The 12,403-nt window shown below is 41.5% G+C and overlaps 1 protein-coding gene across 1 annotated transcript in view; it reads left to right on the forward strand.

Annotated features, from left to right (window-relative positions):
- The window catches only part of TIAM1 (TIAM Rac1 associated GEF 1), a 148,124-nt gene that overhangs the window by 42,602 nt on the left and 93,119 nt on the right, over positions 1 to 12,403 (forward strand). The window contains exons 6-7 of the mRNA XM_074997087.1: positions 4,198 to 4,422; positions 5,571 to 5,756. Of these exons, the coding sequence (XP_074853188.1) occupies positions 4,198 to 4,422; positions 5,571 to 5,756 (411 nt within the window). The remainder of the gene's footprint in view (positions 1 to 4,197; positions 4,423 to 5,570; positions 5,757 to 12,403) is intronic.

The raw sequence follows: 12,403 nt of genomic DNA on the forward strand, positions 1-12,403 counted from the left end.
ATAAATCCACTCTTTATATGTTCTGTAAGAGCCTTTCTCACTGCACTGCATCCAGAGACATCAGACACCTACACTATAATTCCCTGTTCAGTCAGTTTCTATCATGCCTATATAAATCCATTACATGTGGATGTCAGACACATTTACCAGAAGTTCAGTGCATCTTGCAATATCACATACTTACATTTGAGATACATGTATCCTGTTTACACATTTTTCCCTTTTCACTGGAGGCAGAGTGATCTTTTGGTCTGTTTGCTTAACAGCCTGTTCCATTTCCCTCCCCTGGCCCCCCAAGAGGATAGACTCTTAAAATACTTAACAAAAAATAGCTCCTCCCTCCAAGAAAAGCTCCAAAGCTTGGAAAAAAAACATCAATCTGACACAAAAAATGTTATTTTAAAAGAGAAAAAGGACATTTGACAATTATTATTGCACTGTAGATTACCATATAGTTGAACACACAAACATGCTGTCTTATTTTAATGATTTCCCACCATCATCTGTACAATAAAGGGTTTTATACAATAAGGGCTAGTTGCTGCCACCCTGACTCTCAATTAGCAGTCATTACTCCACAAATAGTTGGATAGATTTCAGTAGTGCTGCTCCCCAAGTGAGGTTCTACTGATTGTCGGGATTGGTGGCAAACTCTTGTGAATTCCACAGGCCGAGAGCTGGTCAGATAGCTGTGAACTTGTTTAGATTTAACGTGGAAATTCGGTACAATTTCCATGGTATGAATAGTCTTACAGGGGTAGACATTTTAGTTGGTATCTTTGCAAAACAAATCAAGCAGTCATGTAACAGTGGGTCTTTCCCATGAAAGCTCATCACCTATTAAATAAAATTGTTAGTCTTTAAGGTGCTACAGGTCTGCTTGCATGGTATCAGTGGAAGACAGAGACATATGGTTAATTCTGTCAATATGGGTCTGATCCAGCTCATAGAAACTCAGGAAAACATTCCCATTCAGGAAAGTATGTAAACATATGCTTATCCGTAAGCATGCCTGTAATTCCAGAGAAGAAGAGGGGGTTTCAGTATGTGATTAATTGTTTTCCTGAACAGGGCCCCCTTGGGAATGTTTCTGTTGATATTGATGAAAATTGGAGGAGGTCTCTAGCAAATAATAATCACCTCTGCTTGACTAGGAAGATGCAGTCTTCCTCTTCCCTAGAAAACAGACTGTGGTAGAGATCTTTATGGGTGAGTTACCATCACGAGGCTGGCTTAGAACAAGATGGGATGCTAGTCACAGCCACGAGATTGGCTACAGATTGCTATTAAAGGTTGGCGTATGAAAGAAGTCTGTTGAGTCTCTTACAACATGTAGTTGACTATAAAACTTTGTTTTACAGTGTGCTGTGAAGTATTGAGGGCTTACTGAGAGGGCTAGGAGATTTTATTTTGTATTTAATAATTTTATTAGCTATAAAATAATCTCAAATAATATGATGGATTTTCATGAAATAATGTCTGTGTCACATTCTCTAATCCAGCACCACCCCTCTCTGCCCTCCCGCTGACACTACCTCCAGACAAGCATTCTGGGGGAGGGGCAGGCTATGTAAAGACGTTACGTGAATTAAGAGCAGGCCTTTTACAATACAGATTGGATTTGAAGGGGTTATAGTTAATTTCAGGGTCCTGAAGGTGACTTTAGAAAGCTAAGGTCTGGGAAATGCTGCAGTCTTAGCTGCTGACATGAGAGGGGAAAGCAAGGATTTCAAATAGCTCTGTTCACATACAGTAATACATATTGCTCTGCAACAGTTTATGAAATGGGGAAGTATCCCATTTTTCACATGAGGAATTGAAGCAGAGAGTGACTAAGGGCCTGATTCATACTACTTGGAAATCAATGGGGGGGTCTTTGGTTAGACTTTAAGTGATGTGCCTGAGGTCACACTGAAAGACCCTGGCAGAACTGGAACTGAACCCAGCCTCCCTGAATCCAGTGCTTTAACTTAAGATCATTCATCTTTGCGGACTCTTTAGGTTGACATCCCTCCAGATACGTTTGCAGTGTTGTTGCAACCACATAAGAGAGATGAGTGGGAAATGTAATATCTTTTATTGGACCAACTTATGGTTTTGTAAGGGACAGAGCCTTCAGCATAGCAAGAAAGTATATTGCATTGTGAAATAGGCCACCCAACTACCCTAGAAGGATACAGGGGAGGGAAGAAACCCACCAAGCCCACTCCTCTAATTTTTCTTTACCACCCCTTGTGGGAACCTTTGCAGGATATCATCAAGCAGTTGTAACCCATATTTGATAGTGACCAGTTCTTGAAAGAAATCTTCCTTGAAATCCCCTCCTTTGGCCTTCAAACAAACCCCAGCCTCACTAAGCTCATCATCAGAAGCCAGCTCCCCCAAGAACAGGAATTGAAAACTGCACCAGACCTGCCAGAACAACAGAGGCAAAACCTGCAGACATAATTCCACTGTTGTGGTGATGCATATTCCCACTGCACTTTCAAGAACCTTAGCCACACATGCCTATCACAGCAAGTGGTAAACTTGATCCGATGCACGAAATGCTCCAACCACAGCTGTGTGGATGAGACCAGATAGTCGCTGTGCTCTTGAAAGACAGGAAATGGCAGAAAACAAAAACACCCCATTACCTGTGGGTGAACACTTTTCATAAAATAATCATTCCATAACTGACCTCTCATTTATAATCCTCAAAGGAAACATGCATAGCGCCATCACAAAACAAGCCTGGTAACATATATTTTTCAAGACCTAAAGCTTAAAACCTTGTTCCTTCCACCAAGAAAAGTTGCTTCAGTAAGGAGATATTACCTTACCTACCTTGTGTCTCTCATCCCTCCAAATAGGGGAAGATACATGGTGACATATTTTTTCCAGACTAGAATAGTAGCAAGTCCAATAAAACATTCATCTGATAAATAGAATAGAAAACAGACTAGAAAAAAATGAGCAGGAGAGGAAGTATGTGCATGTAAATTGGATCCCTCTGGCTGTGGGTGTTTGTGTGAGAAACTTACTTTTTTAATGATTTACTGGAAGATTTTGTAATTAAATCAAGAGAAAGCTGAAAAGGCAGGATGATCAGAAGGAACTTGTTCATCTGTGAGCAAAAGAAGAGCAGTACCATTTAACATTTTATTTTCATGTGGCTGGCATCCCTAATTAATATTCTTGGGAAAGGTGGGGGGATCCTCTTATCAGCAGTAGATATGGAGAAGCTTGATTCCCATTCAAGCTATGGGCTGTTTACATCCATACATACATCCAGTGTAAAGTCCTCTTTACATTGCCATCATGGTGTACATGGGCCATTAGCATAACTGAGAGTTGAGCCCACAAGTCTTTTGTTTTCTCAAGGCTTATTTACTTTCATTTTTACACACAAAGGAGTTTTTAGTGATGGCGTAGCTTTTGACCACCTATCTCAGTTTGATACTGCTGCCCATCTGGGCAGCACCTTACGGGAGTCTATTCCCTGCCCTCTGTTAGTATGATAAGAAGGGCAAGTTGTTCAGTGATTAAAGCTCAGGACTGATATTACGGAAATCCTGTTAATATTCCAGCTCTTTCATTACATGCTCTTTGATAAGGGCCACTCATTTAACAGTAGTCCTCATTCCCATCTGTAACGTACAGATAATTGTACTTACCTGCTTTCCAGGGGTGTTCATGAGGACTGTATCTATTAATGACTATAAAGTGCTTTGAGACCTCCATTTGGAAGCAGCTATCCTTAGCACTTTGTTAAGGTATAAGCTGATGCTATGGCTATGTATCATTTCGTTAATATATTATTAATTTTTGCATGCCAACAATGGGCTTCACCCTGTTAGGAACCTTGAAACAGCTATATGGTCTGCCTCAAGGAATTTGCAGTCTAAAAGAATTCATTTAATTCTACAAATTATTATAGCTTTACAAAGGCCGACGAGGTAATTTTAAACTTTTGGTAGCGAATATAGCAAATGTGCTATATGTGTAATTCTAAATACTAAACACAGGGACCTCAATTAAAAATGGCTCATTTCCTGCAGTGCAGAATGACAGTTTCTTATTTCTTCTGATATAAGTGGATTTGAGGCTTTGTTTCTTGAGATCAAGGGAAGGGAAATCTCCTGGGAAATGCATTTTTTAATCTCTCATCAGTTTTAAGAGGACCCTGACTGTTTTCCCCCCTTTCCATCTCACCAGACCTCTAGCCAAACAGAACTAGAGAACTGGATCACTGCAATCCACTCTGCTTGTGCAACAGCGGTAGCAAGACAACATCACAAAGAGGATACAGTCAAACTTCTGAAAACCGAAATAAAAAAGCTGGAACAGAAGATAGATATGGATGAGAAAATGAAGAAAATGGGTGAAATGCAGCTGTCTTCAGTAACGGACTCCAAGAAGAAGAAGACCATACTTGATCAGGTAATCCTATTTATATATCTGAATCAGATTAATATAAAATGTCTTAGAGACTTGTAATGCTGCTGCTGTTAGGAGCTTAAATATTGAACAACTGGATTCTTCTCTACTCCCTCCTACCAAAGTATGGAACTAAGAAACGGCCTCAGTTCTCTGTTTGCTCTCATCAGCTTTGTAGTTAGCAATGGCATCATGAGTCCTCTGTTGCTGTACTTCCAACTTAAAGTGGACAGTTTAGCTGCATTTGAAAAACAGAAATCCTAGAGCAGATGTCTCTCCTGCTGTCACAATGGCACCTTATTTTAGGAAACGAACATATGGACACTGTTTCGTTAGACAGTAGCACTTTTACCAAGGCTGCCAAATGTGTTTGGAATTCTAGCAGTAGAAGGAAGGGGCTTCTGGGTGTTTAATGTGCTGAGTTACAAAGATTTCCTACCACCCCAGAAACCTTTGGGAAGAGGTGAGCGTGGGAAGGGATGCTTATCTTGCTGTTCAAGTGGTTCTTTTCAAAGGCTTTAAAACCACTATCAGAAGACACATCAGTTTTTATGTCCCTTTATTTTGAGGGGTTTTTTAGCACTCTGAAAATATTTGAATTACTTAAATGAGTCCTCAAACAGACTGATTATATGGGTCTTCCAGTGATAAGATTGATTATCTCCAGTGTACCTCTGGTCTTTTTCAAGTATAACACCAAACTTCACTGATTCTTAAACTACTGTTGATGGTGATAAAGAGCCAGGACTCTATTTGTAGAATCTTGCTGGGTTGTTTTTTTCACTTGTTTGTTTGTTTGTTTGTTTTGATCTTTCGTATCTCCATTGTCCATGATGTATAAAAGATAAGTCTTAAGAGAATCCTGGGAAACAAAGGAAATGAAAAATGGAATTTTAATACTGTTAATTAGCATTGACTCAAAGTAGCAGTTGCCTTGGGAGAAGATTTCTACCATGAACATAAAAATATTTGTTATTCAGCTAATTAAAAAAACTTTGAATCATTTTTTTGTTTTTTTCCCCTTCTTGGAAATGCAGTCTATGTTGACAGAAGATTTAATTTAATGTGCTTTTTCTAGTATTTTTAAAAAGATATTTACTGCTATGCTCTTTTTCTTTTCCCTGTCATTCCCCAATTCTCATTTTTTGCAGATCTTTGTTTGGGAACAGAACCTTGAGCAGTTCCAAATGGACCTATTTCGTTATCGTTGTTATTTAGCTAGCCTCCAAGGAGGAGAGCTGCCAAATCCAAAAAGACTACTTGCTTTTGCAAGTCGTCCAACTAAAGTTGCAATGGGCCGTCTTGGAATCTTTTCAGTATCTTCTTTTCATGCACTGGTGAGTCTCAACCAAGGCCAGAGGTCAGCACTGCTAAACAATGAATCGCTTAGTGGTTTCACTTAACAGCTTAAATCAACAAAAGCTGGGCAAATGCTTACTTCTGCTTGCAGGGTTTTCTGCATCTTCTGTTGTGTACATGTCTTTGATCTAATTTAAAAATGGATACTCTGAAGTACTTGTCTTAAAGAAGGTTTGGTATCAAGTTTGTTCTTCTTAAGAGTAGAAGAATTACACCTCTTGTAACATAAGAATATTCATTCCAGATATACATTACAAATATTGTCATTGACATATTAACACACTTACCGATATTGTTGCCAAAACTATAATTGGGCCAAGAACTTCCTTATAGACACAGTGTTATTGTCGGTGTTAAAGATGACCCTGATCCAAACTTTGAGGCACCATGAAACCATACTTTTCAGCTGGTCCCCAAACTCTCCATTGGGCTGAATCAAAAACCTGCATGTTACCAGTTCTGAAATTTGAGAAGATTTAGCTCTGACTTCAAACTTTGCAGCTTGGGCCCATCTCCAGTGCACACGGTCCTATAGGGTTTGAGCTAATCCCCCAGTGAAGTCAACAGGATTATTTACATTGAATTCAGTATATGTTGGATCCAACCCAGTATGGAAAGACCAACTTTCCCCCGAAGTGAATGCCATTATTGACCCATCCAGTGTAGTATCCTGTCTCCAGCAGTGATCAGCTCCTGATGCTCCAGCATAAAGTGCAAAGCCTCTGCTAGACTCATTCCACTTTGGCAAACAAGCCTTCAGCTGTGTTAAAATGATTTAAATTTAAACACCCTAACAATACAGCCTTTTAAAACACATAAAAATGTACTTCACGCTGTTGCTTTTGGTTACGAATTTAAATTGCATGCCTGTAGTTTAGGATTGGGTTCCTGGAGCTTTACAGAAATAGCCGAAATCTGCTGTTGTCTTGTAGATGTCAGCTGTGCCCTTCACTTGTGAATACAGAGCTGTAATTCAGTCAGAGGCGGTTTTGTTCTTTTATATAAAAAGATTAGCATCATCATCATCCTGATAATTGCTGGTGAATTTATATTTTTATAGAAGCAAGCCTTCATTTACATTTTTGCTCATTTTCGTTTGCCTCTAGTTTTTAGATGATAAAATTTTATTGCATGGCTCAGAATTTAGCTAAATCTACCTTCTCATGTTGTCTTCTTTAGAGCCCCACATTTTGTCTTGGGAAAGAAAAGTTGTCCCCTTAATAATGCATCAGTGGTACAGTTACAGTGTTGTAATTCAAATAGAAGATGGAATTACACAAGATATGGGGCATCCTGAGGTCACACTAAGGGCACTGAGTTATTACGGTGATGAGCATAATATAGCACACTCTCTTAGGAGACAAAGCAGATCTTCAGGTTTCATAGGCTGGTATAGCACTATTGACTTCAGTAGAGTTACATTGCTGTACATCGACTGGGAATTAGGTCCAATTTGTTAACTGAATTGCTCTTTTTTCAATTAAAAGAATTTTAGATGAAAAAGCCCAAAGGTTCATCAATAGAAATGGTCTAGGCATACACATTCAAAAGTCATTGTTAAGATGGTTGTTGTGCACTGTGTTAGACTGAGGACTTCTTAGGGCTTTCTGATACAAAACGGATACCATCATCATGAGGTTTACCTTTATGAAGCTAGAAACCTGCAGTGGCAATTCAGGTTTTCCTTTTCCATATTTGTCACTTTCCAGATAACAAAGATGATTGGTGTTGGTATTTCTGTTCTTGGGATGCCCAACCTAGTATTTTGTTGTGACAGTTCTCCTACAGTCCTTGGCGGTCACTTGATAACTAGTAGAATGTCTTCATGTCACTCTCCTATTTGTGAGTCTATTGATGGATGATCATACTGATTCTGGAGCCGCAGATCTTATCACAGAAGGGGCAGGTTTTAGTAGCTGTTGGAGGGGTGCAGGGCAGCAGTTTTTGATGTTCTTTTCTTCTCTTCCGCCTCTCTTCGTCTGCACTGCGGTGGGACCTCTGAAATTGCACCATCCCCTCACAGATAACCGTTCTCCACTGAGGTTGATCCAGGGCAAGGTTCTCCCAAGTATCAACACTGATGCTGCACTTTTTTATATGTGCCTTCATCATGTCCTTACATCACTTCCGCTGGCCCCCAGTGCTGCTCTGCCCTTCCTCCAACTCAGAAAATAGAATCTGCTGTGAGAGGCTTTGATCAGACATCCGAACCACGTGACCAGTCCAAAAAAGTTGTTGTTGAATGATAATGGCTTCAGTGCTGGTCACGTTTGACTCTTCTAGGATGGTAATTGTGCATCTACCCTCCCAAGAAGTATTTAGGATTCTCCTGAGACAGTGTTGATGATATTCTTCAAGGGCCTTCAAATGATTCTTGTATGTTGTCCAGGTTTTACGTGTGTACAGTAGCATTGGAATAACCACTGACATCAAACAAGGAGTTTTGTCTTGAGATAGATGTCCTGATTCTCGAAGACCCATTGTCTCAGGCAGGCAAAAGCAGAGCTTGTACAGCTCAGATGATGCTGGATTTCTGCATCAATGTTGACTTTAATGGAAAGTTGACTTCCAAGGTATGGGAAGTGCTCCACATTTTCCAGCAGTTCTCCATTGACTTCAATAGAAGGTACATGAGATTGCCCTATTGGCCAGGGTTGGTGGAGCACCTTGGTCTTTTTGATGTTCATTGTGAGGCGGAGATTCTCATATGCTTCAGCAAAAGCACTTAAGATAGCCTGAAGGGCTGCAGGAGAAGGGGCAGCAACCATATTTTCATCTGCATACTGCATCTCCATGATCGAGGCAATGGAGGTCTTTCTTTTAGCCTTCAGTCTCCTGAGAGTGAAACAATTCCCATTCATTTTATAGACAGTCTTCACACCCTCTGGAAGCTTGCCATCAATGAAGTGAAGGGTCATGGTTATGAAGATGCAGAACACTGATGGGGCAATGATGCAGCATTGTTTGACTCCCATTTGCCCTCACAGAGGTTGCTTTGGGATTCATTGTTGCTCAGTACTGTGACAGTCATCTTGCTATGAAGCAGCCTCAGGATGCTAATGAATTTTTTGGAACAGCCAGTCTTTGAGAGAATGGTCCACAGGGTGCTATGATTGACTGAGTCGAATGCTTTGATCAGGTAAATGAAACTCGTGTACAAGGTTTGGTTTTGTTCACAACATTTTTCTTGCAGTCGCCAGGTGGTGAAGATCATGTCCACTGTTCCTCAGCATGGTTGGAAGATACACTGGGTTTTTGGGAGAATTTCTTCTGAGAGTGGCTGGAGTTGGTTTGCAAGGATTCAAGCTAAGATTTTTCCCTACTGTTGCCCAGAGGGAGATGCCACAATAGTTTCCACAGTCTGCCTTGTCACCCTTCTTGAAGAGACTGACAATTAGTGTCTCTCTGAAATCTCACAGCATCTGCCCCGTACCCTAGATCTTGAGAATCAGGAGGAGGAGCTGTTTGTGGAGCTCTGGCCCACCTTCTTTGAAGATTTTGGTGGGGATTCTATCTAGTCTAGTTGCCTTGTTGCACTTTATTGCTTTGATGGCAGCTTAGACCTCACGCAGGGCAGGAAGTGTTGCAAGATCATCCCTAGGTGGTTGCTGAGGGATTTGGTCAAGGGATTCTAGGACACTGTGGAGGGGTGGTTCAAGAGCTCATTATAGTGCTCCCTCCAGGGAGAAACAATGGCTTCACTGTCTTTCAGCAGTCATCCTTGGATCTCAGAGGATTGATTCCAAGGTTTCTTGGTCCATAAACAGCTTTGGTGTCATTGAAGAAACCTTTTGTATCATTGATGTCGCCGAGGTGCTGGAGTTCTTGTGCCTTCTCCATCCACCATTGGTTGTTTGGAGTCCTTGTTTTACATTGGACTTTTGCCTTGGCCTTGGCATACGCTTCTCTCTCTCGTGCAGTTGATGTTGCTTTGCCAGGCTCTACAGACTTTCTTTTTTGCATCAGTCAGGCATTGAATTTCCACATCATTCTCATCAAACCAGTCTGCTTCCTGTACTGGTAACGAGGGGTTTCTCCACAAGCTCCAATGATGACTTTTTTCAACTGACACCAGTGTTTTTCCACATGTTGAGGGTGCACTGTCAGAAGTCACTTAGTGAGATGGAGTCCTTCAAGCCTTGTATGTTGATCTTTCATTGGTTCTCTTTCCTCTGACTTCTCCATTTGGTGACAATCCCAATCGCCATTGTGGATTGAATAAGATGGTGATTGGTCCAGCAGTTATCAGCACTCGTCATTGCACATATGAGATGGACATCAACACTGATCCTGAGCGCAGAGGATGACATGGTCTATGAGGTGCCATTGTTGGTCGAGGATGTTGCCATGAGGTCTTAAATTTTTCTGGCTGAAGAGGGTATTCATAATGAGAAGCTCCTGTTCCTCACGCTTCATAAGGAGGAGCACTTCACTGGAGTTGCTGTTGCCAACTCCTTCTTTCCCAATGGTAGTCTACCAGAGGTCTGTGTCTCTTCCAACCCTGGCATTGAAATCCCCCAAGAGAATAATTTTGTCTTATTTGGCAACGGCTTTCAGGACTCTGTCCAGTTGGGTGTAGAACTTCTCCTTCACATCATCTTTGGCATGTAGAGTTGGTACATAACCACTGATGACAGTTGCCTGTTGGTTTCTGGCAAGCTTCAAGCAGAGAGTCATGAGATGCTTATTGATGCCAACAGGGGCTTCAGATAGGATCTTTGTCAGTTCATTTTTGTGGCAAATCCTACTCCATAAATTCATATTTCTTTGTTTGGTTTTCTTTTCCCCCAGAAAAACATGCACCCTCCACCTTCTTCTCGTATCTGTCCTTCTTTTGGCCTATGCGTTTCTGCGAGGGCAACTATATCGATGTAGAATGGTTGAAGCTCATGGGTGATAATTGCCGTGTATTTTTTGGGTCACTCGCTGTCTGGATTGTCCATTAGAGTCTGAATATTCCATGTTCTACAGTTTACTGTTCAATTTTGACCACATAGAAGTGAACCCACTGGACGCAGTTATCCAGTCAGGGGGATTGTGGTGGACTATGTTTAGGGCACCTTTTCTAGCCCCCTCCTCATGTGGGGTGAGCAGAGCGGCTCCTGAATAGAGCTGCTCAGTTGTGGATGCAGCAGCCAAACCTTTCTACCACCTCAGTCCTCAAAACAGAGCTACTGGTACATACATCCACTGCCTACATGCTGATTCATGACTAAAAGCTTCCAGATTTCACAATCCTGCTCCTGTCACATTCGCCAGTTGCTGTAGGGCTTAAGTTTAGGAGAGTAGTACACAGAGGAAGATGCTTGTATGTGATTTCTTTTAATGTAGGGGGACTATTGCACTTCAGGCACCACATGGTTCTTGGCAGACAAAAGGCTCGGGTCCAATGGCATGTGATCCGTGATGACTGGGAGTCCCTGAGCACTGCAGCCTTCATCCGCCTTCACAGCTGTTACAGTATTACCCTTGCTGCCATCCACCTGTTCTGCCATTGAGGACTTTTAGGATTGTTCTTCGTCTGGACTCTCTCGCTTGACCTTGCCACCATGGGTGACCCTGCCAGGAGTATGAGACTCCCTACAGCAGGTTGATTGAAACACACAAGCCCACTCACCATAACAAGGTGATGAGTATTCATGCTTATTATACCAAAACAGACAGCCTCTTGGTCTTGAGCTACACTAGACCTTACAGTCAACTGCAGATATGCAATTCTAGCTATGGCAATTGCATAGCTAGAACTGATGTATCTGCAGTTGACTGTGAGGTCTGCCCTCACTGAAGGAGGTCGACCTCTGTTACTTCTTGTGACTAAGACAGTGGACCCCAGAGAGAGTGCTTTCATGCCTCTATACCAGATGTCCAAAATTGAACTCCGGGAGATCAATCCTTTGACCCAGTAAGTGTAGACATACCTGCAGTGTCTTATCACAAAGCTGTATTGGTTTCTTTGTTCTACCCATGGCTGCATGCCAAATGACAGCCAGATATTGTTAGTCACCTCCCGGGTTGTAAGGCAGACATGTCTGTTTCACTGTTTTCCCCAAGTCATATTAGGTGTACTTCTCATCACTCTTCCTTTCACAAGAGTAGTGCCGAGGTGGTAATTCTGCTTAAACTGTGTCCTGCATTTTGGAAGAAACATCCAAGAAGTTTGCAAAGCTTTGCTTCTGACTGATGATTCATTGTCTCCCAGGAGGGATTCCCCATTTGGGAAGGCTTTGCAGTTACCATGCTATGTAAAGACAAATAGGTTTTAGTGAAATGGATTGTTATGGGTCAATGTTTTCAAATACCCAGGCAGTCAAAACCTATCTAACTTTAATTTCAGCTCTCACAGAATTGTTCCCAGGGCTATTGCACAACTGCAGCACTCCAGATTTCATCATACTGTGTAATCCCAAGTACCACTGGTGCCCCAATGAAGTAATGGGGCTGGATTTTCGGGGTTTAGGTATGGTGGGGTCATTTGTTAAAAGGCACACATTTCATAGGGAAATACTATGTTTAATCTAACAATCTGTTCTCTCTTTCTCTCTCGCTGTCTCTCTATCTGCAAAACTATTCTGTAGAATAATAAATTGTCACTAGAACTGGATTCCAGGGGAATTGTGATGTCACT

The sequence above is a fragment of the Carettochelys insculpta genome, chromosome 1 (assembly GCF_033958435.1).
Source record: "Carettochelys insculpta isolate YL-2023 chromosome 1, ASM3395843v1, whole genome shotgun sequence".
NCBI lineage: Eukaryota > Metazoa > Chordata > Testudines > Carettochelyidae > Carettochelys > Carettochelys insculpta.